Source organism: Gorilla gorilla, chromosome 13, assembly GCF_029281585.2.
Source record: "Gorilla gorilla gorilla isolate KB3781 chromosome 13, NHGRI_mGorGor1-v2.1_pri, whole genome shotgun sequence".
NCBI classification, from domain to species: domain Eukaryota; kingdom Metazoa; phylum Chordata; class Mammalia; order Primates; family Hominidae; genus Gorilla; species Gorilla gorilla.
This window is the reverse complement of record NC_073237.2, coordinates 24,272,188-24,298,294: the sequence shown is the minus strand read 5'-3', so window position 1 is coordinate 24,298,294 and position 26,107 is coordinate 24,272,188. Positions and strand designations below refer to the sequence as shown.

The window sequence follows — 26,107 nt, the reverse complement described above, 5'->3', positions numbered from 1 at the left end:
GAGAATAGCGTGAACCTGGGAGGCAGAGCTTGCAGTAAGCGAAGATCGCACCACTGCACACCAGCCTGGTCAACAGAGTCAGACTCCGTCTCAAAAAAAAAAAGAAATTCCACTTCACATTAGCTTTCAGAAATTACAAACTGCTTCAGAAGTCTGATTCTAGATTTGCTAGTTTTGAAACTTTGATGAACAAAATCAATGGAAAACCTACCATTTAGAAACTACCAGGTGGCTTCCTCTTTTGTAAGAGATGAAGCCCAAATTAATGGTTGGAGGAAAATTGCTCTTCTGTTTGAGAAAAGGGAGAAAAGACGCTTCACTATGTGTTTTGGTTTTCAAAAGGCAAAGCCAAGATCCTACTCTGAAATAGTTTTTAAGACACCATAGAACCACATGATTTTCTATAATGATGTCAAGGGTGGTCTTCACTGTGGGTAGAACCGCATTTCTCCATTTATTCAAGCACTGTTCATTGAACTAGGCTATATGGAACCCAACCATGTGCCTTACACCCTCCAGGCCTGAGTGTTGCCTGCATGGAGCCTGCAGTCTAGTAAGAGGAACAGACACCAATCCGACCATCACATCACTGCCACCAAGTGCTGTGAAGCCAAGGTGATGTGCAATGGGGCGCTGAGCCTGGTTTTGGAGCCTTCTCTGAATAAGTGACTTTTAAGCCAAAATCCAAAAATGAGTCAAAGTTTATAGACAAAAGGGGGTAGGGTGCTCATTTTGGCAACATGTATACTAAAATTGGAGCAATCCAGGAAAGATTCACATGGCCCCTGTGCAAGGAGGACTCATGAAGCGTTTCATATTTCTGCAGAGCAATGTGAAGGCATTAAATGGCACTGTACTGTACACTTACAGTGCTTAAACTGGTACATTTTATGTTATGTATGTGATAATATATATCACAATTTTTAAAAAGAGAGAATGGGTGGAGTTGCAAAAGCCCCATTGCAGGCAGAGGGAGCATCAGGTCCAAGTGTTAGTGAACCGAGAGGAAACCCAGCAGCCAGGACTTGTGTGCTGAGATTTGTGGGGTGGCATGTGGCCCAAGATGAGACTGGAATTGCAGAACCTGGTTATCGGTCTTTGTCTCAAGGCTAGTGAAAGATTACTGAAAAGCTTTTATTGAGGCAGTGACATAATTTGTGTTAAAAAAAAATATCCCCCTGGACCAGGGTGAGAGTGGTTGGAGGGGCAGTGAATGTGGCTGACCAGGTAGAAAGCTGTCAGAGTTCTTCAGGAGAGAGATGGCTGTCACTTGGAGTAAGGTGCTGGAGTTGAGATGTAGACAAGTGGGTAGATTTGAGAAAAGTTGGAGAACAAATGGCTGAACTTGTTGATGGGTTGCTGTGGGGGTGAGAGAAGGGACTCGTTGGGATGGATCTCCATGTTTCTGGGTGAACGGTGGTGCCAGTAACTGGGGCAGGAAGCACAGAGAGAAGGGGTTGGAGGATGGATAAAGGTGCTTGTTTTGGGCATGGTGTTGAGTTTGCACCTCGGTGAGGTTTGCAGCTGCCAGTGGGGGAAGATTCTGTGCACGGGTCGTTGACTCAGGGCTCACTAAGGCCTGCACTAATTTCTGGTGGAGTCTCTGGTGATTCTACCTGCTTATGTACTGCACTGTTTTCTGAGGCATGTCTGTCACGGGACATGTGAGGACTCAGGACCACTCCCGAGAGAAAACAGATGGAACACCCCATCTGCCACGTGCAGCAGCCGGGCCTGCTCCCAGGGCAGCTGACAAAAATTCTCCCTTCTTCTTCTGAAAGGCTGCTCCCAAAGAAACCACACTGGCCTCATGACAGCATCCTGACTGGACTGTCCGTGGCATGTTGGTATTTTAGGCCTGCCAATTAACCGTGTGTCCAACTCTGGGTCCTTTAGACCCCAGGGTGGGCAGCTCTCAGAGCACTTCTGAAACATCGGCTTACGAGGCAAACACTGTGCTGAGTGATTGAAACTAAATGTTGCTTCAGTTGCAGGGCTTGACTCTCTGGAACAGCTGCCGTTTCATTTAACAATCTTGGAAAATGAAAACATACTGGCTGGGTGTGATGGCTCACGCCTGTAATCCCAGCACCTTGGGAGGCCGAGGCGGGCGGAGCAGGAGGTCAGGAGATGCAGACCATCCTGGCTAACACGGTGAAACCGTCTCTACTAAAAATACGAAAAATTAGCCGGGCGCCTGTAGTCCCAGCTACTCGGGAGGCTGAGGCAGGAGAATGGCGTGAACCCGGAGGCGGAGCTTGCAGTGAGGCGAGATCATGCCACTGCACTCCAGCCTGGGGGACAGAGTGACACTCCGTATCAAAAAGAAAAAAAAAAGAAATATTCTAACAGGGCACACACAACCTTTCTATGTTATCATCTCTGCAATAACATTTTCAAGGAATTCTTTGTAAATTCTAGTAAAGTAGAATATGCTTAAGTTTTGTTAAACTCTGAAATTTTATTAAAGTTTTATTAAAAACGAATTGTTAAAGCCGGGCGCGGTGGCTCACACCTGTAATCCCAGCACTTTGGGAGGCCGAGATAGGCGGATCACAGGGTCAGGAGATGGAGACCATCCTAGCTAACACGGTGAAACCCCGTCTCTACTAAAAACACAAAAATATTAGCCGGGCGTGGTGTCGGGCGCCTGTAGTTCCAGCTACTCGGGAGGCTGAGGCAGGAGAATGGCGTGAACCCGAGAGGCAGAGCTTGCAGTGAGCCGAGATCACGCCACTGCACTCCGGCCTGGGCATAGAGCGAGACTCCGTCTCAAAAAAAAAAAAAAAAAAAAAAAAAAATTGTTCAAATAAATCATTCACATCTAAATATTATGCAGCCAACAAAAAATTATGTAGATCTATATTTATCAGTTTTGAGATGTCCACAATATATTACTGAATGGAAAAACAGTAAGGCCTCAGTTTTAAAAAATTATTTATCTTTTTGAGTAGGTATGACTAGAGAGATGTTAGATAGTTTTCAAAATATTAGGAGTGTTTATTGCTGGGTGGTGGCAATGTGGGTTATTTTTACATTCTTTCCTTTTCTGAACTTTTACCACAAACATTTTTATAATCAGAAAAAATCAATTTGTTTATTATTTTCAAAGAAAACTCATTATTTTCTAAGCTAATGGGAGAGTCTCAGTGTGGGAGAATCCTATCTTCTTCCCTTAGAATCTGCATGTTTTCAAGGAAAATGTTACAATTGCCCTGGAGCTCCTTCCCCTGATGTTGCTGCTGCTGCCGCTATTGTTGTGATCCTCCTGGGAAGCCTGGCTTTGTGCCTCGTTTGCACTTTAGCACTGCTTCAGTTCTCATGGCGTCTGGGGGAGGTGGCTTAGTGTTGCAAATAATCCTCTGATTTGCCAGACTGTCTTTGGGTGCTGCCCATCTCGTCCGCATGCCTAGGACAGTAAATCTTTTCCAACCAGTATCTCTCTCCCTTTCCCTCTCCCTCACCCCATCTGCAATGTCTCCCGTAGCAAAGCCTCCAAGTGCCATTGTGTCTCCTGGGCTGGGCACGCGCATTTCATCTCCTCTGCACCAAGAACAGCCTGAGGACTTGTGAACTGGTCTGGAAGTCGAGAGCTCTTTTTGATTTCATCATTAAATTGCTTTGCAAAAAGGGACACTTTCTGGTTTAATTTTTTCAGTCACTAATACTGAATCATGTGTAGCTGTCCAAAAGAAAGAAGGATCTGTTGTTGCTATTCCTTGTCAAACATAAAGTTATGGTTTAAATTCAGTGAAGTTTTTTGAGCAGCTGAGGTCACCTTTCAGTTGGTAGAATAATTTTGCCATTTTTCAACCTGTGTTTCACACAAGGTTATTAAAGGAAAAGTGCTAACAACTTTGAAATGAGAAGCTGGAAGTTTAAACGTGTTTGTCTTGAGTCATAGCATAAGGCACAATTGCAATGCTTTGCTCTCTGTATCTTATCACTTAGACCACATTCTTATTTTTGTACTTTCACTCACCTTGACCAGAGTAGAGGATCACATAAAGGGTATATTTTCCAAATAAAGCTGTTTGGATCATCATAGTTTTAACAAAGACAATCCCTAACATCTGTAGAGTGCATTCTCCACACTGCTGCCAGGGTTGTTTGACTAAGTCACTAAGACAAGTTCTTAGCACGTTACTTGCTTGCTTTAAAAACCTTTGATGAGCCTCCATTGCCTACGTGATAAAGTCCAAACTCCTTAGCTCAGCATTCAAGGGCCTTCCCCATTTAACCCCAACCTTGCCTCCCTCCACCCCCTACAGGGACAGCACAGAGGCCACTTCCTGGCTTTACACAGCTGGTTCTTGTGTCCGGGATGTCCCTTGACTCTACCTCAAGGCTTGATCTCACCCTCTCTGGGAGACATCCATGCTTCCCCCCAGAGAACCACCATGCTTTTCTGAAAAACTTAACCAAGCAGACACAGTTTATATCATGTTGTCTTCTCCACTAGATTCTGCACCCTCTGGGGAATCAGTTTCCAAGTCTGGCTAAGCATCTTGTCTCCTGGGCAGCGTGATAAAAATACCATCCCTGAGCCCCACACCAGATCAACAGAACTAGAACCTCTGGGAGCAGAGCCCAGGAATCTGTGAATTTAAAGCAGTTTTCCTGGTGATTCTGACTGGCAAGCAGGCCTTGTAACCACTGCCCAGGATGAGCGTGCATTTTCCATGGGCCCAGCCAGGTGACAGCTAGGAGGGAGCAGAGAGAGAAGGAGGAGGCTGAGAGCTCAGGTGCACTGAGGGCCCGCCTTGTGCCAGGTTCTGCTCTGGGAGCTTTGATACCTGCTCATTCGATTTCAACCACCTCAAGAAAGAGATGATGGTATGCGTATGACTCCAGATGAGGAAACTCAAGCTCAGGGGGTTTGTCTGAGGTCACCACTAGTACATAGTGGAACTGTTAACAAAACCGGCTCTGCTTATCTCTTTGGACTCACATTCTTCTTTCTTAGCCCATATTAAATAAATGCTAGGTAAAATACATGAATATCTGTGTTTGTGGATGCTCTGTGCCTCACTCCCCTGCATTCAGTCAACCTGCAAGATCTATCCATTCTGTTTGCTCACGTCCATTCTCTGTCATGGAGACCTGGGAAACAACCTCCTAATCCATCTCCCACCATCTCCTACCATCTCCCCTCAAATTCATTCTCTCAGCTGTGGTGGAGTGATCATTTAAACTTGCAAATCTGCCAAAGCTACTCTGCTTATGGTACATTTTACTACATATAAGCTTTTCATTTTTCTATAAATAAATGTCTATTTCTGCCTTGATAGCTTTAAGCTTTTCAAACTTAATAATGAGTATTTAAGCAGGCCTTCCCAGCCCTCTAGATTTCTAATGTAAATGACAATCCAGGGGTTACATTTTATAATATATTAAGAGTTTGTACACATTGACATGAAAGACACATCTTAGAAAAATGGGCAATAAAGTAGGCATAAGCGATTCACAGATGAGAAGATTCACCTAATCCACAACCAAATGAAGGGACTCCAATTACTGATGTCACTCAATACCCCTCAGACTACAGAAAATTTAAGCTAGCTATGACACTTAATGCTCTCAGCAACGTGGGGAGAGCATACTCTCGTAAACTGTCTGTTCAAATGGGAATTTCTCCAGCCTTTCTGGAAAGCCCATGTTAAAAGTAAAAATCGCAAATACCATCTTCTAATTTTCCATTCCCGGGAATCTATTTTGTAGTATCAAACCCCTGGGATAAAGGACCTCCAGACAAGAGTATTTACTGCTGCATTGTTCAAATGCAAAACCTGGAAATTATGTGACTGTCTATGTCTAAAAGAATTGTTAACTTTATTACGGAGCATCCACATCATGGGATAATATGGCCTCATTAAAAATGTGAATTGGAATTAAATTGACCTGGGTGCATTTGTATGAGGTATGGTTGAGTGAGGAACACAAAATACACAAAAGAATATGATCCTTTGTAAGATTTTACCCCATGAACACATCCACACAAAGCCTTTTAGATATACAGTGGGTGTGAGTGTGTGTGAGTGTGTATGTGTGTGTTTTGTACGTGTAGAAAACTAGTTGAGGTTGTTACTGAGACATGAGAGTCACTGACAGTTGAGAGTAGAGGAAAAAGGGAGGGAGTAAGTCCCAACCAGACACGAAGGAGAAAAGGTTAGCAAAAAATTGTGATGAACCCTGTCGGCGTGCATGATAGGATCATATTTGTGCACCTACACGAAGTTACATGTACACGTATATGTGTGTTTGAAAAAATTAACAATGCACATCTAATCAGCTCATTCCTCCACCTGAAACCTGTCAATGGCCTGCTGTTACCCTGTGGTTAGATCCAGAGTTTCTTGTCTGGCTGCGGAGGCCCCTGCACCCCTCCCCCTCCTATGGACTGGTCCCCTCCCCAGTCTCTGGGCTACAGACACATCTCCCCAGGGACCTCGGGTCCCCACCCCCTGACTATCTCCTGCTCCTCTTTGGTTCTTCACACTTGCTTTTGTCCTCTGCCCAAGACATCCTCCCTGATGCATTTTCCTGGATGATTCTTACTTGTTTGTATTTCTTTATTTATTCTATATATGTAGGGTGTACACCATGATGTTCTGATGTATACATGCATAATGAAATGGTTAATACCACCTAGACCTCAGCTTAAGCATCCATTTCTCAGGGAGCTTTCCCTTTTCCTTGACCCCCAGATGTGGTTAGCCTTCCTGATGTTCATTCCCATGGCCCTCTGCCCTTGCCAAAGTTCTATTTCTTTTTTTTTCTCTTTTTTTCTTTTTCTTTTCTTTTTTTTTTTTTTTTCAGATGGAGTCCCGCTCTGTCGCCCAGGCTGGAGTGCAGTGGCGTGATCTTGGCTCACTGCAAGCTCCGCCTCCCGGGTTTACTTACGCTATTCTCCTGCCTCAGCCTTCCGAGTAGCTGGGACTACAGGCACCCACCACGACGCCCGGCTAATTTTTTGTATTTTTAGTAGACACAGGGTTTCACCGTGTTAGCCAGGATGGTCTGGATCTCCTGACCTCGTGATCTGCCAGCCTCGGCCTCCCAAAATGCTGGGATTACAGGCATGAGCCACCGCGCCCTGCCAGGTCTATTTCTTTATTAGTCTCCACCGTTTCTGAACTTTGTGCAGATTTTCCCAGCTGTAGTTTGCTGCTAATTTGTTGCATCTGAATTAAGTAAGAGCCCATGGCAGGGACCAGTAGGGCACCCTGGATCTCATCACGGTGGGCAGGGTAGAACACTTCAACCCTTCTTGCCACCCGTGGCTCTGTCAGCTGAAATGAGGTCGTTTAGTTTCCTGTGGAAGGAGAAGGAAGCAGTTACGCCAGCGCATCTCAACTGCGAGGGCTGGGATCCTGTCCAGCACCGTCTCAAACTATGCCCCCACTGCACCCTCTGTGTCTCTCTGGCCGTCTGTGCCTCTTGGCCCCCCAGAGCTCCCCGTTTACATCCCTCTGCTGTAGCCTTGCAGGGAGGAACCCGGGCAGTGGAAGCCCCATCATTACTGCCCCCATAGAAGGCCACCTGCCCTGTGATCGTGTTTGGGGCCTGAGAGGAGGCTAACGTGAGGGTGACTTAAAATTCCAGAACGTGTCTGGACACCTGCTGCGCCACCAGAGAACTAACTCAACAAGTGTGATGGGAGTTCACATGGGGGACTTGACGATGAGGGCGCGGCAACCAAGTTTATCCGCATGCTCTCATTGCAGTTTTCTAATTAAACCCGTTTATGAAGAAAAAGCAACACATTTACAGGAAGAAATAAATTGAGTCCCTTTTCAAGCCATATTGTTAAATTCTTTTTATAATAATAGCTTTATTTCTGCAAGCAGTTACATTTCTGTGTTCACAAAAAGCGGGGAAAGAAGGACAAGATTTTATGACTCTTTTTCCAGGAGACCTGGCAAAGCCAAATTTTCATCAAGGTCATTGCCCTCGGTAAGCTTAGAGAAAACACTTCAAATGTCTCAAGACTTGAAACATTTCAAAATGAGAAGGAAATGTGGAAATATACTAGGCTACACGGGTCTGTGAGACCTGGAGAGTGCTAATTCCAAGAGCTTTTTTATTAAATAGCCCAAGCGTCCTATCCCACTTGCGGTCATCCTGTCCTCTGTGCGGAGGGGATTGAGCAGGATAATAACTCCCATTAGCACTGGGGGAGGTTTCACATGTAAATCCCCTAGCAAATGCAAGCACAAATAGAGAGCGTCCTGTTTAGTAAATCAGCATAACTTGAGTGTTAGTTTTTTTCCCCTAGAAAAGTGGTCGCTTGCTATCTTTGAAGTCGGTGAGGCAGCCAGAGCTCAGTCCGCGGTGTGTGCCGGCTTTTCCTTCTCAACAGGGTTGTCCAGCATCCTCAGCCTCCTCTCCAGCCTCTGCTTCCATTCTTCTCTGAGTCTGCGGAGGGGAAACCGTGCACATGCTCAGTGCATTTGTCTCCAGCTATGCGGGTCGACTGAACCGTGGCTTTGTTTTTGTTCTCAAAGATATTTTTAAAAGAAACCCATTGTGTGTTCCCCTCCCTGTGTCCATGTGTTCTCATTGTTCAACTCCCACTTATGAGTGAGAACATGTGGTGTTTGGTTTTCTTTACCTATGTTAAGGGGAGGGAGAGCATTAGGACAAATACCTAATGCATGCGGGGCTTAAAACCTAGATGAAGGGTTGATAGATGCAGCAAACCACCATGACACATGTATACCTATACATTCTGCACAAGTATCCTGGAACTTAAAGTAAAGTAATAATTTTAAAAACCCAATGCTGCTAGGCACGGCGGCTCACGCATGTAATCCCAGCACTTTGGGAGGCCGAGGCGGGCGGATCACGCACGAGGTCAGGAGATGGAGACCATCCTGGCTAACACGGCGAAACCCCGTCTCTACTAAAAATACAAAAACAAAATTAGCTGGGAGTTGTGGCGGTGCCTGCAGTTCCAGCTACTGGGGAGGCTGAGGTGGGAGAATGGCGTGAATCTGGGAGGTGGAGCTTGCAATGAGCTGAGATCGTGCCACTGCACTCCCGCCTGGGCGACAGAGTAAGACTCCGTCTCAAAAACAACAACAACAACAACAACAACAACAAACTAATGCTTTTTACAAATGAATAAAGAAAAAAATGAATAGTCACAAGGGCATAGTCTATGGACAGATGGCTTTATCCCAAATGTAATCCTTCCCAAATTGATAGGTGGATTCCATGTAATGCCAACCAAAATCCCAGCAAGAATTTTCTGTAGCTATCAAGAAGATGATTCCAACTTCTATATGGAAAGTCAAAAGTAGATTAGCCTTAAGAAGTTTGAAAAACACTGTTGAAGGACTCACACTACCTGATTTGAAGCTTAACGTAAAGTTACCATCATCAAGGCAGTGAACAAACAAATAGATTATTAGCACAGAATATAATAGAAAGTCCAGAAATAAATACACAGTAATGTGGCCGGTTGATTTTTGACAAGGGGTTAAGGCTACTCAATGGAGGATGGATAGGCTTTTTAACAAATGGTGCTGGAACATTATGTATCTATATTCAAACAATGGGCTTGGAATCTGCTACAGTCTGAACGTGTGTGTTTCCCCTCAAATTCATATATCTAATTCCTAACTTCCAAGGGGATGGTATTACACTCTGCTTGATTATGGGCCCGGGAAAGAATGGGAAGATTCTGGAGTCCTGCTCTGAGGTCCTGGGTTTAGATAATATGTGCATATTACAGGAAAATCAGAATAAACAGAAAAGAATTTTAAAAATTGATTCACTTTCATCTTTCATTCTTATAAATAACGCCACAACGAGTATAATACTTAATACTCTTTCCACACCCCAGTCTATTTTCCTCGGAGTGGCTCCCAGAGGTGAAATATTACCACTTAGAAGGTATAAATATTTTGAAGGCTGTAGGCACCTATTACCAGATTGGCTTCAGGAAAACTTCTTACTTACAACTCTGCTTAATTATGGGCCCAGGAAAGAATGGAAAGAACCTGGCACACGGGCCTGTTGCTGGGTGGTGCCTGTTGCATAAACACATGAGCAAGCAGGGCCTGAAAGTTGAAATACTGTTAGAGAATGAGGCACATGGGGCAGTACCGTCAAGACATTCACTCTGGGAGGCCGAGGTGGGCAGATCACGAGGTCAGAAGATCGAGACCATCCTGGCTAACATGGTGAAATCCCACCTCTACTAAAAACAAAACAAAAAAAATTAGCTGGGCATGGTGGCGGGTGCCTGTAATCCCAGCTACCCGGGAGGCTGAGGCAGGAGAATCGCTTGAACTCGGGAGGCGGAGGTTGCAGTGAGCCAAGATTGCACCACTGCACTCCACCTTGGGCGACAGACGGAGACTCCATCTCAAAAATTTAAAAAAGTGATGATTTATTGAGCTTATATGACCTTCTACTTTGATATCCACAGATTAGTAATTTTCATAATTATATTTCTGTATCATGGTTATTAAGTATTTATCCTATATTTTAATTTGTAATCCACCTCTCCAACCTGGAGAATACCCAGGTTCACGAGCTTTTTTTGTTACACATCTCTGAAAGCCTCTGTAACTAAATCTGCCATCAAATACATGACTTTTGTCACCTAGGATCTTTTAAAGCTCACTAATAAGGGCTGCTGCCTGGGTGTTTCATTGAACTTGATGCACTTAACCTAATGTGGATTCATTCATTAACAAAAGGGACTGTAACTTTTACTGGGTGTGGTGGCCATGAAAATGCGCCACTCAGATGTAAGGAGCAAAGTTGACTGGTGGCTGCAGCTTCTTTCCCTTTGTATTTGCCTCAGATCAATGCCAAGGCCAAACTTCTTGCAGGCTGCTCTAAGACAGTGACTGGGCATGGCCGTGGTATTAATGCAGGCCCGTCCCAGCAAACTGCAGAACTTCTTTAACAGGTGGCTTTGGCTCACTGACTTCCCATTACTCTGGCCAAAACTTATCAGGGCTGCCCTGCTGTCTTCCCAATCCTAACTCCTTCTTTTTCTCCTTCACGGAGGTCAGACCCGCATCACAGTCTGATGACTTTCCTTCATTTCTCTGGCTTCGTGGTGTGCTGATGCTGGCTCATAACAGTTCATGACAACCAATTATTAACTTTTCAGGAATTTTATAAGCTAATTTTTAAATGTAGACATTATTAAAAGTAAATTATATAAACTTATAATTAAATTATTTTAAAACAAGGACACTGACTATGCAAAATTCATTACTTCCTAATTATTTTACTACATTTTACAATGTATGCTCTTCAGATTACTTAGGTCTATTTCACCTCTTATGGTGAAAGTACTACATGATGAGGTGTTACTATCAAACACCTCTTCTGAACTTGTCTTCATTGACATCTCATTGGTAGCTTGAAATAAACTGTGGTGGGAATATTTACATCATGGAAGTTGGCAAACACTATAAATCATACATGACTTGATGTATCATTTTGTTCATTGTCTCAACTAAGGTTTGGCCCTAAGGCCAAATCTGGCCAGCTACCCATTTTGTAAATAAGGTTGTATTGAAATATAGCCCTGCCCACTTGTTTGCGTATTTTATTTACATACGGCTATGGCTGCTTTCACACTACAGTGGCACAGCTGAAGAGCTGCAATGCAGATCGTATGACCTAAAAAGCCAAAAATATTTACTGACTGGTTCCTTTTACGACCCTTGGTCTCGACTTAAAAAAATGATGGACAAAATGTTAACATGGATTAAATTTAGAAGTGTGTCATGTCTGTAGCTAATACATTATAAATAGCAAAAAAAAATTGAGGAAATATTCTTTCAGTACTAGAGAATCAGGTGACTATATGGGATTTATAATGGGCATTGTGCATTTTCTTATTATTTATAAATTATGTGCTACACAGCTTTCATATCAGTCAGACTTGTAAACATATGTATGTATATACACAATACATTTTTCCTCCAGAGAGCCAGGTAAACATTCATCAGCACACCAGTTTCCTTCCAATTTTTCATTCACAGGTGCTTCCTCCAAAAAATCTCATACACATCTAATCTCCTCTTGCCCTCTGCTTCTTAGAGGACCTGAGTTAACACATTTGGTATGATGCATTCATTCTAGGAAAAAAAAAAATAGGAATCTGGGGTTCATAATATATTAATTCACTTTTCATAGCAGTTATACACTATTGCTAAATGGTAAGGAATTCAGGTCTCCGTCTACCCAAATGTCTTTTAAATCTTGTTTTATGAATATTCAGACACTTTGCTGCTCCTTTTTGGTTGATATCTTTCATTACTGTGTTGCTTCTGTTTATTTTGGGGTTCTCAGTAAACCGGTGAATAAAAATTTATATGTGGGGCTTTCCTTTTGAAGTAGGGAAGGTCCATAGGAGGAAGATAATGCTTAAAACTTGGCTTACAAATTCAGATACATCAGAAGAGTCATACGACTGGCATTAAAGCTCAGAGAGAACATTTTTACCTTCAGCCTAGAAATATTGGCCTCACTTTTCAAACTGAGACCAAGTAATGTTTACTATTTCTTGTTCTAGATTCTTCTGATTTGTGGAGGAGTTGTTAATTCCTAGGAGCACAGGTTCCCCTTGATAAGTCCGGGGCTCACCTAGAAAGCAGGATGATATTTGTGAGACTCTTAAGTCATAATCATGATGTTATTCCTGGAGTGGGTGCGGACAACTGGATCTATAATTATATTTTTCCTATCTTATGCTAGGCACTAAACATATGTGTCAGTTTGGGTGCTCCAAGAAGCAGATTTGTGGGAAACACCTGCGAAAAGTAAAGAAGGGAGGAAACTGAAGCAGTCAAGAATAGCCTTTAGACTTCAGAGCTGGTCTGACATCTGTGAAGAGAGAGGGGGGAAGTAACGATTGAGTAGAAAGAACCCAACCCACAGCACAGTTCTGAGGAAGCTTGAGCTGGGCTGGTGGGGAGTCCCTGAGCAAATGCTGCCCACAGGGGAGCCATGTCATGCAGGAATTGCCTGGAACTAGCACCCCTGCCACCCTCAGTAATTGGCTGGGAGTGGCCTGGGGGAAGTATGGCTTTGGCTCATACACGATGGTGGATCCAGAAAGGGAGCAGCCGGCACTATCAGTCAACTATGCTCCCAAAGCAAATGATCCTGAAGGTTCTCTGAGTGGGGCACTTCTGTGGCTACCACGCTATGTAAAGAAGAGCAATCGAATACTCCCTGTCCTCAAGGAATTTAGAGTTGACTGAATTCTTGATCTCCCATTTCAGATCTCAGTACTCCAATCTTGATCTCTGTGCTTTTACTTTAGTATGAAAAGTCAGATGATGATTTTGCTACACCTACTCCATTCTCATAGGCAGGAAACATGCCTTGACAATTGTTTTTTCATAGTGGGAAGAGGCGGGCCTGAGTCTGGTTTCCCTGTGGCCTGCAGCTCACTGGCTGCATCTCTGGTCAAGGGGCAGAGCTCAGTGTGTTCACACAGGCTGACAAGCTTTGGCATACTCATTTGACCAACTCAGTTTACCAGCTGCATTTCCTATCCTTTCAGTTTGAATGAAAAATCTAACTAAAAATTTTCTCCCTGCTTATTCTTTGTAGACTAACTCTTGTCTTATAAAAAGTTTGAAATAGCGACTTCATCTGGCTAGTAGATTCTGAGTCCAATATCTTATTGCCTGAAGCTGAAAACATCCTAATTGATACAATTGATAAGCAGCCTTCAGAGCAAGAGAGAGGTGAGTGGTCTTGGGGTGAGGCTTGATGCACCCTCAGATTTAATGTCTACCTGACACTCTTGAGATCTGCTAAATTATGAAGCAGAATTTTGAAGACCACACTTCTTGCCCGAAAACATTAGTAGTTCATATAAGCACTGTCCAGTTTCTTAGTTATAGCTACTCGCTGGGCACTTAGGTGTCCATAAGACTTATTATCTAAACTGAGATACTTTTGAAAATAAAAGAGACTGTAGTCAATGATTATACCAAACTGATAGGTGTCCATCCAAACTGCCCCAGGCAAACCAGGAGTTATGGTCACACATCATGCCTATACGACACTCGACTCTTCTCGAATTGTCTCGATCAGTTGTTTGCAAACACTTTCTAACTTCTTTGGGGGACTAACCCATCCATGTTCTGTTGCTTTTCTCTATCCAGACTCAGAGAAATTAAAGAAGTACCCAGTTCTGGGGCCACCCACTTTGTCTTGTGATCTCACCCTGGGACCTCTGCCAGATACAGCATATCAGTTCCTAGGAAAAATGGATTGTCTCCATCCCCAGCCTCCTTCTCTGAGTCACTGAACCCACAGGTGTGTGCTTAACACACTTCACCCAGCTCTGGAACAACATCTTGCCAGATTAGCCCAGCAGAGGGAGAGGAACGTAAGACATTACTGGATTTGTTCTCCTGTCAACAAAGGGATTTGGTGGGAAATTTGGAGGTTTTTTGGTCTCTACTGCTCACTCATACATTTAGAACATTTCTTGATTGCATAGTGGATTGGACTTGCCTTTTATAAATGGAGGGTAGAATTTAAAAAGGTCTGTGTGTTACGTGTGTGTGTATGTGTACATTGGAGGGTGGGCATTTGCGTATAGTGGAGTTGGGGGAGGCAGAGCCCACAGGGGTGGAATAGGGACTCAAGGGTCTCTGATATTCATTGGTCTGCAAGTCTATGTTGGGAGATTATTACTTTGTTAGGACAATGTTTCAAACTATTTGCTCAGCTCAGCGGGGATTTAAGCAAAGGGGGGCTCTGACATTTTGGTTCTAATTTAAAAATTCTAGATTTTTTGTGAAACTTGGTTCATGTGAGATGTATATGTGTTTGCTTTGCTTTTTTGTTCAGCAAAAATAACCGTAAAACCACGAGGTTTTAATTCATTGTTTGCCAAATGAAAAAAGCTTTTGAGAATTTTAATTCACAATTGATCAGCGTGATGGCTCTGGTGGGTGGCCTCGAGGCTGAAGGAGAGACCACAGGGAGCCTCGCTTCCCCAGCTCCTGGTGGTATCCTGGTTCTGAGTCCTGTGGCTGCTGCAATCATGTCTTCAAACACTTCGTTGGGGGAGACTGATGAAATGTTTCATGATGAGCACAAAGATTTATTCTTTCAGTCATAGAAGGTAGAGAAAACTGCTCCAAACTTTAGAAGAGGGGGTCATTTCTAGGGAACATGGGAGCCTGGAGAATTAATGCATTTTGTTCTATGGACAATTTGCAATTGATTGCCATTTTTATAACTTATTTTTTACTTAAAAATGGCACAGGATCATTACAGAAACTTTGGAAAAAATAGAACACACACACACACACACACAATCTGTCATCTTATTAGTCAAAAATAACCACTTTCAGTATCTTAGTGTATTTTCTTCTAATCTTTCTCCTTTACATACTATATATATAAAAGTTTTACTATCTTGACAAAAATAAGATCATATTGCAAGTTTTGCTTTCTGGAAGGGAAGATACAGCACAGGGCTCAAGATGGGATCTGGCTTCCAGTGGGCTAGTGGGCCAGGACTGGGGGACGGAAGATGGTGGGGACCATACAACGGACTCTCTTCACTTCCCTGAGAATCTACAGGATTGGATGCTCTAACATGAGACTCTTCTAGCATGTAGGAAGGCCTAGTTTTGTCCATTAGGCCACCAGGAGTGTGGCTGGAATGTTGGCAGAGCTCTTCTCTGGTTATGGAAGGAGGGTCCTCTCTGGCTTAAGAAAGGATTTTGTTTTAAAAATTAACTTTGAGTTTTACTCATGTGAATTACTCATGTTTTCAGCTGAGCATGCACTAGGCAGACACAGAAACATGGAATCACAGTGCTCTGCTGTGGAGAACACATGACTACCATTCCACCTGTGAGCGGACGTCCCAGCAAACAGACAGCCTGGCTAGCCTCTCCCATTTTAGGGACAGAGAACCCAGACAGGCCCAGAAGAATTGAGCTGATCCTTCTGCTCCAAGGCATTTGACATGTGAGGGTAGGTGCTGGCCCTGGCATTCAGACTGAGGTTGACACATATGACACGTCTTCCCACATAAGCAAAACTTCATCTCTCAGCAGATTCCTTGGAATAGAACAACAAGTTCACTTGCCAGTGAGGGAAAGACCACATTACCCTTCTCCCAAGAATCTTGATACATATTATCCCAGATGAGGGATCTTTTTATTACACTAGTTTTTCGCACATATACACATCCATCAACCTAACCCTGAAATTTAGTGTAACCACATGTGCTAAAGATTGTAACAGAGAAAGGGTAGCGAACAGATTGTTTTAGTTTATCAAGACATAAATTACATAACTTCATTTTTTATATTAAAAAAAGTCTTGTCCATATCTGTAAGTCATTGGTTCTCAATCGGGGATGACTTTGCCCTCCAGGTGGCCTTGGTTCTCAAAATGTGTGTGGAGATCTTACAGATAGCTAATGTTTTGAGGCCAAGGATGCTGATAAACATCTTAGCACAGAACAACCCTCCACAACAAAGAATTATTTGGCCCTGAATGTCAATAGCGCTGAGGTGGAAAAACCCTGGTATACTCTTAAGACTGAATGAGTGGATGTATTGGTGATGTTTTCTATTTTCTGTGTTTTATGATGTTTTGACATCTTACAAAGTTTGCTGGCTAGGGAGAGACTGCCCCTGCTAGGACTAGCCCTATTTTAGAGATAGCAAAAGGCTTGGCCAATCTCCAGACCAACCGATCTCAAGTCTGTAGCCCTAGCCGCCTCCTTGTCTAACTCTCATACACTGAGCCACTATTTCCCCTGCACTTGATTATCCTGGGGCCAGGTACCAGGCAACTGGAAACAACTCCTATAGCCCAAATCCTGCCAGAATGACTCAAACTAACTGGTCCTGAATTATACACTCTGCACTGCCTTGCCTTTTTCATAGAAACCCCAATAAAGACTCTGGCTAAGAGGTTCCCGCTAGCTCTTCTCCCACCTGACCAAAATCAGGAGCTTCCCCTCTGGCCCTGTGGGACATGCATGTGTGACCCCCTCCTCTGGGACCTGTGAGCACAGTGAACTTCTTCCTTCCAAGTCTTGCTCCTATTTCCTCATGAGAGCTCGCATTTCCTCCTGTCACTGCACAGAATTTATGCTTTCATGTACAGCATATGTACCTTCCTACAGCAGTGGGTACCAAAGAGAATTCCCTACCTGAGTCTTCATATCTGGCATATCTCTGGAAAATCCACTTTAAAAGTAATAACAGAGAAACAATTCACATACTTTTTCAGGGCGCTTCTTTCCTGACGATCTTCCTCCAGTTCTCGGTAAAAAGTCTGTTTGCTAATTTCTTTTTCCCAGAAGCTTTTGAGCTCATGACAAGTTCCACAGCAGAAGACTTCTCGATGGATGTATTGATTGTTCATCCCCTGAAATATACAAGTAAAGCAAATCCCAGTTCTTTAAAGAAAGCCACTCTAGGTTTGGAGTGATAGAAAGATGAGCTTGCATGTAGACACTGCCATTTACACTTGTTTTTTTTTTTTTTTTTTGGTGACTGTAGACACATCACACACTTGTATTCTGAGTCTGTTTCCTCACCTGCAAATGGGAATAATAATAGCTATGCCAGAAAACATCATGAAAAATTTTGAATTAGACAAAACCAAAAAGGGTACCTGGTAACCCTTCCAAATTATCTGATTTTAAGGCTTGCCCTTTTCACTGTCTTTGAGCTATTTGACAATTTTGTAAATTATAGAAAAATTATAGAAATGAAAATGTTCATGAACAGAGAAATCCAAAGAAATTCTGTGCAGTGGAATGCAATTGCTCTACCTACGAATATCAATTTTTTCATTGATGTATTTTTAAAATTTTCTTTTGACTCAGTTGTAATATCTTACTAGTTTTTTCCTTATTTATAAGTTAAAATATTTGATAATCTTCATTTTATATTTGAATGATTCATTATTTTAGCTTCTTAAAAAACTATCCTTTAACAGTTACTTCAGTTGTGTGTGTGTGTGCATGTGTAAGATGCGCATCATCAACAAAAGCGCTAAGCCTCATGCATGACAAATGGCCAACACCCAGTAAACTGTGTGCTCTTTCCATCCTTCCTCACAGAGTAGCAAGAGCCTCTGCTGTCTATTGAGGACCCGATGTGGGCCAGGCACGCTTTACACACTGTGCCATCTGATGCTCACTACAGCTCTGTCTCCACTCACTGTTCAGATGAGGAAACTAGAGAGAGAATCTGCTTGTGGCCATCACTGAAAATGCAGGAGCTGGCATTTGAACCTAGGTCTGTCCATCTTCAGAGCCAGTGATTTTTGCTCTACAGATCCTCTTTGCTCACACGAAGTGCCCACTGCATTTGGAAATGGGTATGTCCGGGGCAAGCTCGTTCAGCATATGTATATACATCCTATGAAGGGACTCATATGTAACCCAAAGTTGTTTGCTTTTTACCTTACGTGGCTCACTTTCCAGATCTTAGGAGCGCCACCAGGCAGGTGGATACAAATGCCTGCACAACAGATCCCTTCCTGCCTGCTGGCAGCTCCTGCTCAGAGAAGTGCTTCAGCCCTGGCTGGAGACTGGAAAGAGACCTGGTCCCTTACTCCACAGCTACAAAGTCCCTATGATCCCGTGCAAGCTGGGTTTTCCTGGGGCACCCAAAGGATTAGGGGCGAGAGAGTAGTTTAGAAAAAGCTTCAGAGAAGAGGCTGGCCACGGTGGCTCATACCTGTAATCCCAGCACTTCGGGAGGCTGAGGCGGGCGGATCACGAGGTCAGGAGATCAAGACCATCCTGCCTAACACAGTGAAATCCTGTCTCTACAAAAATACAAAAAAATTAGCCGGGTGTGGTGGCGGGCCCCTGTTGTCCCAGCTATTCGGGAGGCTGAGGCAGGAGAATGGCATGAACCTGGGAGGCAGAGCTTGCAGTGAGCCGAGATCACGCCACTGCACTCCAGCCTGGGCTACAGAGTGAGACTCCGTCTCAAAAAAAAAAAAAAAAAAAAAGAACTAGATTTCATCGTATGTTCAAGAACTAGATTTCAAAATGCTGTAAAGGTCAGTATTGAATCAATGGACAAAACTGGAACATGGACAATTACAGGATTGCATCAGAGTTATAGAGTTCCCAAAGTTGATGAGTGTGCTGTAATTATGTAAGAAGATGACTGTGTTCTTGGGAAGTAGCCACTGAAGCATTTAGAGGGGAAAGATTATGATGCATCAACTTATCTCAAGTGATTTAGAAAAGATATAGATTGACAAGGCAAATGATAAGCAGGGTAAATGGTGATGATAGGTGCATCTGGCTAATGCTATAGAGGAATTCTTTGAATTATTTTTTCTGTAATTTTGAAATTACTGCCAAATGAATGTTAAAAAGTAAGCACTACTTTTATCTCCTTTCAAGAGAAAAATTGCTATTTACTTTGTTTCTCTTCCATTTATTGCCCTCCCCCTCACAACTTCTTATGCAGAGCCCCAATCTCTGTAAATAAACCCTGAACACACTTTGTAGTGTCACAAAGTAACAAAGGCTTAAAAAAAATAGGTGAAGGGCATTGCAGAATTAGTCAACTGGAGAGTTCTCAATATCCAAAGAGGGAACAAATATGCACAACAAAATAAACAACATGATGTTAGTTACAACCCAAAGAATGAATTCAAATTGATAGAAATTATTGAAATAAACAAATGGAGGGGAAAAAACAACTATTACTTTCAGAAGAATTCCAGTGAATAAGTGTAGAAAGAATGAGGAAAAGAGAAAATCACCATGAGAACCCCACAGTAATAATACCACAGTAATAATTATTGCAGGCAGAATCCATTGATCAGTGGTAAAAATGAGTGGATGATATTTTAAGGAGGAACACAATGCTTGCATGACATCAAAGATATGTCTCTAAAAATGTAATAGTTACTGTGGTGGTTTTAACATACCATCACAAATTGTTTGATACTCCCCTCTCTCTAGAAGGTGGAGTTAAGTCCCCCTCCCCTTCAGTCTGGGATGACTTGGTGACCGAGGGGAAAGTAGTCACTTTACAGTGGAGAAACAAATACCCCCTTAAATAAGTGTGGTTAAGGCTCTCAGCGCTACTAATAAGTATTGTGGATATCATGTGTCACTTGATGTGACATGATGTGACACGCTGACTCTATGATGCACTTCTCCCAACACCAGAATGCTGTCTATTCATGAGAAAACTGAAGACTAGCTCAAATTCTGGAATATTTTACAAAATACCTGAACACTGTTCATTTATAAGTGTCAAGGTCATGAAAGATAAAGACTGAGAAACGGTCACAGATTGGAGGAGAATAAGGAGATATAATTGATAGATATATACACCAATAAATGCAACGTGGCATCCTGGATTGAATCCTGGAACAGGAAAAACAGACAATAAGTAGTGGAAGACTGAATCTGATAAATTCTGCAGTAAATTTTATTGTACCAATGCTAATTTTATTGTTTTGATAAATGTACCATGGCTATGTAAGATGTTAATATTAGAGAAAGCTAGGTGACAGGTATATGGGAACACTCTGTACTATCTTTGTAACTTTCTCTAAATCTAGAATTATTTTGAAATAAAAAGTAAAAAGCACATGCATCTTCCTGACACCATCAGCAGACAGGAATTAAGGAGCATTGTTTGCCTGAGGAACATTTTCAATGCACAAAGAGATATTCCATCCTGGAGCCAGCAGTGTCCTGCTGTTTAGCCCTGTGTCAAGTGTCCAGGACTAGGAGTTAGGAGACCCCCCCAACACTCTTTATAGGGCAAGTTACTTGAACTAAGTTTCTGTTTTCTCATCTGTAAAATGGAACAACATGTACTTTCCCAATTAACCAGTTTTCAGTGGAAAAGGCTGCTGTGAAAAATGTTTTGCCTGACACAATAAGTGCTTAATAAAATCCTGGACTGCCTAATTTATATCCTTATGTAGATTACTGATAGGTCAGAGGCCACAAGCTCGGAAGCCTGTGGAGTCCTGGTGTGTTTAGAAGGCTCTGTGGCAAATTCTTGAGTGCATGGCTTGTTTCAAACAGACACTGCCACTCAACTCCAAGCGACTATTGCCCATGGGGCATGGTCTCAGAGTTGCCTGATATTCAAGTTTTTCAAAAGAAGCTGGAAATCTGATTTTTAAAATGTTATGTAATTTCTTTATTTTTAAATGTTGATGATAATTTACAGACATTTCAAAGCTCTGTGCAGAGCATCAGAATATGTCTGTTGGCTGGACTTGGCCTTTGGGTCACTAGTTTTTGAGGTCTACATGGATGAGTTCCCCATGGACCATGTAGCTAACTATGCCTTAGCTTCCTGGAGAAACATACACTGGGTGCACATAGAGTTGAAATAAAACAAAGTGAAAGCAACTAGAGAAAGCACCACCCCTCCCCGGTTACTGTTAACCACTGCAGTTTTATTGGTCACAACCAGGCTGTTCAATTTGATGTCTAGTCACTTAATTGTGACTAGAAGGGAACTGGGAGGTCCTTAAGCTCATTCTGCCATGCACAGAGATGCTCCTGGGTTTGCCTCTATGCCTGTTTGGATTGGGACCAGGAGCCAAGGCAGGTCTCTTTTCTCTTGGGCTTTGACCCCATAATCTTGTCCCTTCAACTAGACCCTTAACTACTGTGGGGCAAGGACCTTACTTAATATGGTGCCCTTGGCCCGGTGCGGTGGCTCAAGCCAGTAATCTCAGCACTTTGGGAGGCTGAAGCAGGTGGATCACCTGAGATCAGGAGTTCGAGACCAGCCTGGCCAACACAGTGAAATCCCATCTCTACTAAAAATATAAAAATTAGCCAGGCATGGTGCCCCATGCCTGTAATCCCAGCTACTCTGGAGGCTGAGGCAGGAGAATCGCTTGAACTGGGGAGGCGGAGCTTGCAGTGGGCTGAAATTGTGCCACAGCACTCTAGGTTGGGTGGCAGAGTGAGACTCCGCTCTTAAAAAAAATAAAATAATTTTTTTTAAAAATGGTCCCCTTCACACAGTGTGCTCAGTGGACAAAGAACCTGTCATCCCCTCATGCCACTTGCCAGTCAAAATTCTCCAAAGAATTTAGAGCTAAAAGCAATTACTTCTCTAGAAAATGTTATATTCTGCTCCTATTAAAAGCTTTTAAAAAGGCAAGGTGGCTAAAATACAAAAATTGGCTAACATATTGTTTCTCCCCTCTGCTTCACCAAACTGCCAGTCCAGTGGCTATTTGGCCTTCACTAATGAATGTTACTTTTTTCTTCAACAGGAAACGGGCTATGTATATTTCTTAAGAGTGCACTCTAGCCAGGAACTGACTTCCCAAAATAGCTGCGTTTTCAGAAACATTGTTTACTTTTAGAAATGGACTACCTGGAACGAAGGTTAATGAGTGATCTCTGTCATCCTGTTGAGAATAGAATTGTGGGGTGGATGTCCCACATTCCTGCCCCACACTGTGTGCTTTCCATCAATCAAGTGTAACTCCTCAGAAATTTGAGGCGCCCCAGAGAGGCAGCCAGGTCTAAATGGAACAGCCCCCGGAGGACGCAGTTAGGCATCTGGAAGAATGGCACACTCGGCACCCTCGGGAAGGTGTGGAGGGAAGCGCCCCGGGAAGCAAAGAGCAGGGGGCTCCTAGCGGTTTCGGCTTCCCTCTCTTAGGCTGCTTCTCCCTTTGTTTCCCTTTTCTTCGGATGGTCTACATATTTGGGATGCTCATGGAAATTACTGCATGCCATCATTTATTCAAAGAAAATCCCCAGCATAATTTGGTCAAAGAGTTTACAAAGTTTTGGCCGGGCGCAGTGGCTCACGCCTGTAATCCCGACATTTTGGAAGACCAAGGCGGGCGGATCACGAGATCAGGAGATCGAGACCATCCTGGCTAACAGGGTGAAACCCCGTCTCTACTAAAAAATACTCTCGAGTATAGCGAGAGACTCTGAGTGTAGTGGTCTCACCCTAAAAAGGTTTTTGTTTGTTTGTTTGTTTGCTTTTTGAGAAGGAGTCTCGCTCTGTCGCCCAGGCTGGAGTGCAGTGGCGCAATCTTGGCTCACTGCAAGCTCCGCCTCCCGGGTTCACGCCATTCTCCTGCCTCAGCCTCCTGAGTAGCTGGGACTACAGGCGCCCGCCGCCACACCCGGCTAATTTTTTTGTATTTTTTAGTAGAGACGGGGTTTCACGGGGTAAGCCAGGATGGTCTCGATATCCTGACCTCGTGATCCGCCCGCCTCGGCCTCCCAAAGTGCTGGGATTACAAGCGTGAGCCACTGCTCCCGGCCAAGAGTTACAAAGTTTTACACTGTTAGCAAAGATGCTCCTTTAAGACTCTGTTTTTAAAAATGTGAATGTCGTTTTCTGCACATGGTAAAATATTTCAAAAAGCACTGAAGGATATGAAATAAAGAAGTGTTTCCCATTTTACTTTACTGCAGTCAGCAACACTTCCCAAAGACACCGACTGTTAATGATGTCATATTTGTATTTCCATCTTATTGGAAGCATATATATGCGTACGTATGTCTACAAAATATTGTTTTTTCAAGCAGGGCAATACAATAAACACTGTTTTGCATTTTGCCTTTTTCAACTAAGAAAATATTTGCTTGTCAGCATACATTGTTTTTCATGGTTGTGTAGTAATCTGTTTATGGATATGCCGTAATTAACCATTCTAGCATGGATGGACATTTGAATTAATTCCTGCTTGGGTCTATTACAAAAAAGTCCAGAGTAAATCATGTTTTGTTCACATCTGTAAGTATATCTGTAGCATAAACTCCTAGAAGTATAATTGCAGGTCAAAGTCCATGTACCCTGAAATGTTTACAGCATAATTCCATATTGCCTTCTGCTGTCACGGAAGTGTTGGAATGTTTGTGGACTTAGCAGAAATTCTTCTGTAGAGGTCCTTCCAGTCTCAATGACATAACGGTATGGGCTGTCAATGTATTCACCTCTTAATGAAAAGACAAGCACAGGTTTAGGTCTTGGACTCAGGAGAACATATCTGAATGGACCACCTTAAGACAGACCCTGGAAAACAATTGGCTTTTCTAACTCAAAAAAATACGTGCTGAATTAATGAATTGATGAGTCATGGCAGGGCCCATAGAGAAGTAACCAATACATTTCTCAGTTCAATTTTGCATCAAAAATAAAAAATAATTATAATTTAAATAAACATTAATCAGTTTCATTGCATTCTTATGCTAATAGGACATATATATAGTTTGAGATAAGTAAAAAAAATGTTCAAAGTCCTAACTGTAGATAGTTATTTTAAATGGTCAATTAATATTTGTTTATCCTATTTGCTTTGAATGCTATTTGGCTTAGAGTTACCATATTAATACTAACATACAGTTATTTCTAAAATACATGTTTGATGCTTTTTATTTTATGAATTTCATTCACTTTTTTGAAAAGTTATTTTTTTAAAAAGAGTTTGGAAAAGATACATAAGTCTTCTCATCTGTGAGTTGAGGTGTTTGATCTACAGGTTCATTCAGGTCCGTCTGGTAATAGTCAGGAAAAAATCATCAGCCTCAAGTTCAAGGGAATAATCTGTATCTTCAAAATTACAGAGGCTTTGTGTTTCAGTTTTTTCACCTTCAAATGAGGGTATCTAGTTGCTTTGCACATATGTGAAGGGCAAATATCAATAATTAGGCTTTAGCAAAAGGAGACTGTTCTTTGATAAATAAGCAATTCTGTTTCTCTGCATCCCCCCCACCCCCAGCAAAAGTAGTTTTTTCTACAGTGTACATCTATTGAGAGGATTAGTTTTATTTTCAGTAAAATGTTACCAATTTGGAAAAGTCATAATTCCAACAGCAGTTCTTAAGTTTACTTTTCTAATTAACTTACACTTAAAGAGTGCTAGAACTCACTTTTATAATAAAATTTAAATTAAATATCAATTTAATCAAATAACATTTATTGAAGCTTGACTTTGTGTGAGGCTCATGCACTTGAGTCTATCTGATGAGGGGCTAGGGAAGAGTCAACTGTATCAACTCAGACGAAAGGGAATTCTACAGTTGAATTTCCCAGGTCTCAGGTTAGCCAAGTAAAAACCCCAAATTCATGATTAATCCCCCCACCATCAGCTTCCTGAGAAGCTTCCATGATCCAGCATCTACAATGAACATTTCCTTGGGACTAAATTATCCATCAACCAACATGATACATATCTTTATTTTGGTTAATCTCCAAGGAGCCTTGCTCTGTGAGATTTACCCGAATTTCTTGCTTTTTCCACACTCTTTAACATGAAATTTCTGCATCATTGTCATTTAGGAAAAGATGGAAAAACATCAGAGATGGAAAAAAATCTACTGGACCATCTGTTATTCCCAACTGGTACAGCGTAGGTGTTCAAGGTGAAGAGAAAATGAATTCAAGTGGTCAATAAAGGACACACATATAAGGGGTGACATCTGTTTCAATTTTCAGCCCAAGTTGCAAGATGTTCCCACACTTGACAACACAAGCTCAATGTACTGTACCTTAAAGATGAATTTGCAGGTGGACTGATACCCGGCTAGGGTGCAAAGGAGGGCAAGACTCCCGGGCCTGCTCTTGATTCCTCAGGTCCGGCTCAGGAAGGCCACAGATGCTGTCCTGAAATCACATTGTTGCAGCCCCTATATATGGAGTGGAGAAGTTACAGAAATCCTTTAACCTTTCAAGGTCATTTGAGCCAAATTAGTACCAGAACCAGACAATATCTTTCCACGGACATTGTAGCCTTCCCTCGTGGTGAGAGATGGCTCTAAACAAATCCCATCTCGTACTTACCCCACCCTCCCCAGAGAAGGCGAGCTTCTGTTTTGGCAGGTCCCACGAGTACTATGACTTGGCCTGAACCAAGAGAGATGATTTAGAGCATAGGCTGGATTATCCATGTGCCCTATTCCCCTGTGACTTGTGAAAAGCCAGTCTCTGCACCTTGGTATGTAAAGGAGACTGGAATGGTGGGATGAGTTACACTTGGGTGTAACATTACAGGAAGACTTAGAGAGGCATCTGGTTCTTTGGAGCCATTAATCCTTGAATGGAATCTGGTGATGACATATCATGGTCTGCTGAGTTCTCTACCA

General features: G+C 42.6%; 1 protein-coding gene and 1 pseudogene across 2 annotated transcripts; one reads left to right on the top strand and one right to left on the bottom strand.

Moving 5' to 3' along the window:
- The first annotated feature begins 723 nt into the window (after nt 1-723).
- LOC115933510 (uncharacterized) lies at nt 724-822 on the top strand (annotated as a pseudogene).
- Nucleotides 823-7,814: 6,992 nt separating this feature from the next.
- FAM240B (family with sequence similarity 240 member B) lies at nt 7,815-25,630 on the bottom strand. Of its 2 annotated transcripts, none has more exons than XM_055351521.2 (3): nt 25,514-25,630; nt 17,255-17,400; nt 7,815-8,418 (listed from the first exon to the last, which is right to left on the bottom strand). In XM_055351521.2, exons 2-3 carry the CDS (start codon nt 17,395-17,397, stop codon nt 8,325-8,327), a joined length of 237 nt encoding a protein of 78 aa, XP_055207496.1. In that variant the 5' UTR covers nt 17,398-17,400; nt 25,514-25,630; the 3' UTR covers nt 7,815-8,324. The 2 variants fall into 2 exon arrangements, with proteins under 2 accessions (XP_055207496.1, XP_055207495.1); XM_055351520.2 differs by lacking the exon at nt 25,514-25,630 and adding an exon at nt 18,723-18,975.
- Nucleotides 25,631-26,107: the final 477 nt, after the last annotated feature.

Bases quoted from the DNA above. Each gene is read 5' to 3' on its own strand.
- FAM240B (XM_055351521.2), bottom strand. From the start codon at position 17,397: ATGAACAATCAATACATCCATCGAGAAGTCTTCTGCTGTGGAACTTGT. The intron at 8,419-17,254 runs GTATGTGAATTG...TCCCCTCCGCAG, and splicing joins GAAAGAAGCGCCCTGAAAAA to ACTCAGAGAAGAATGGAAGC.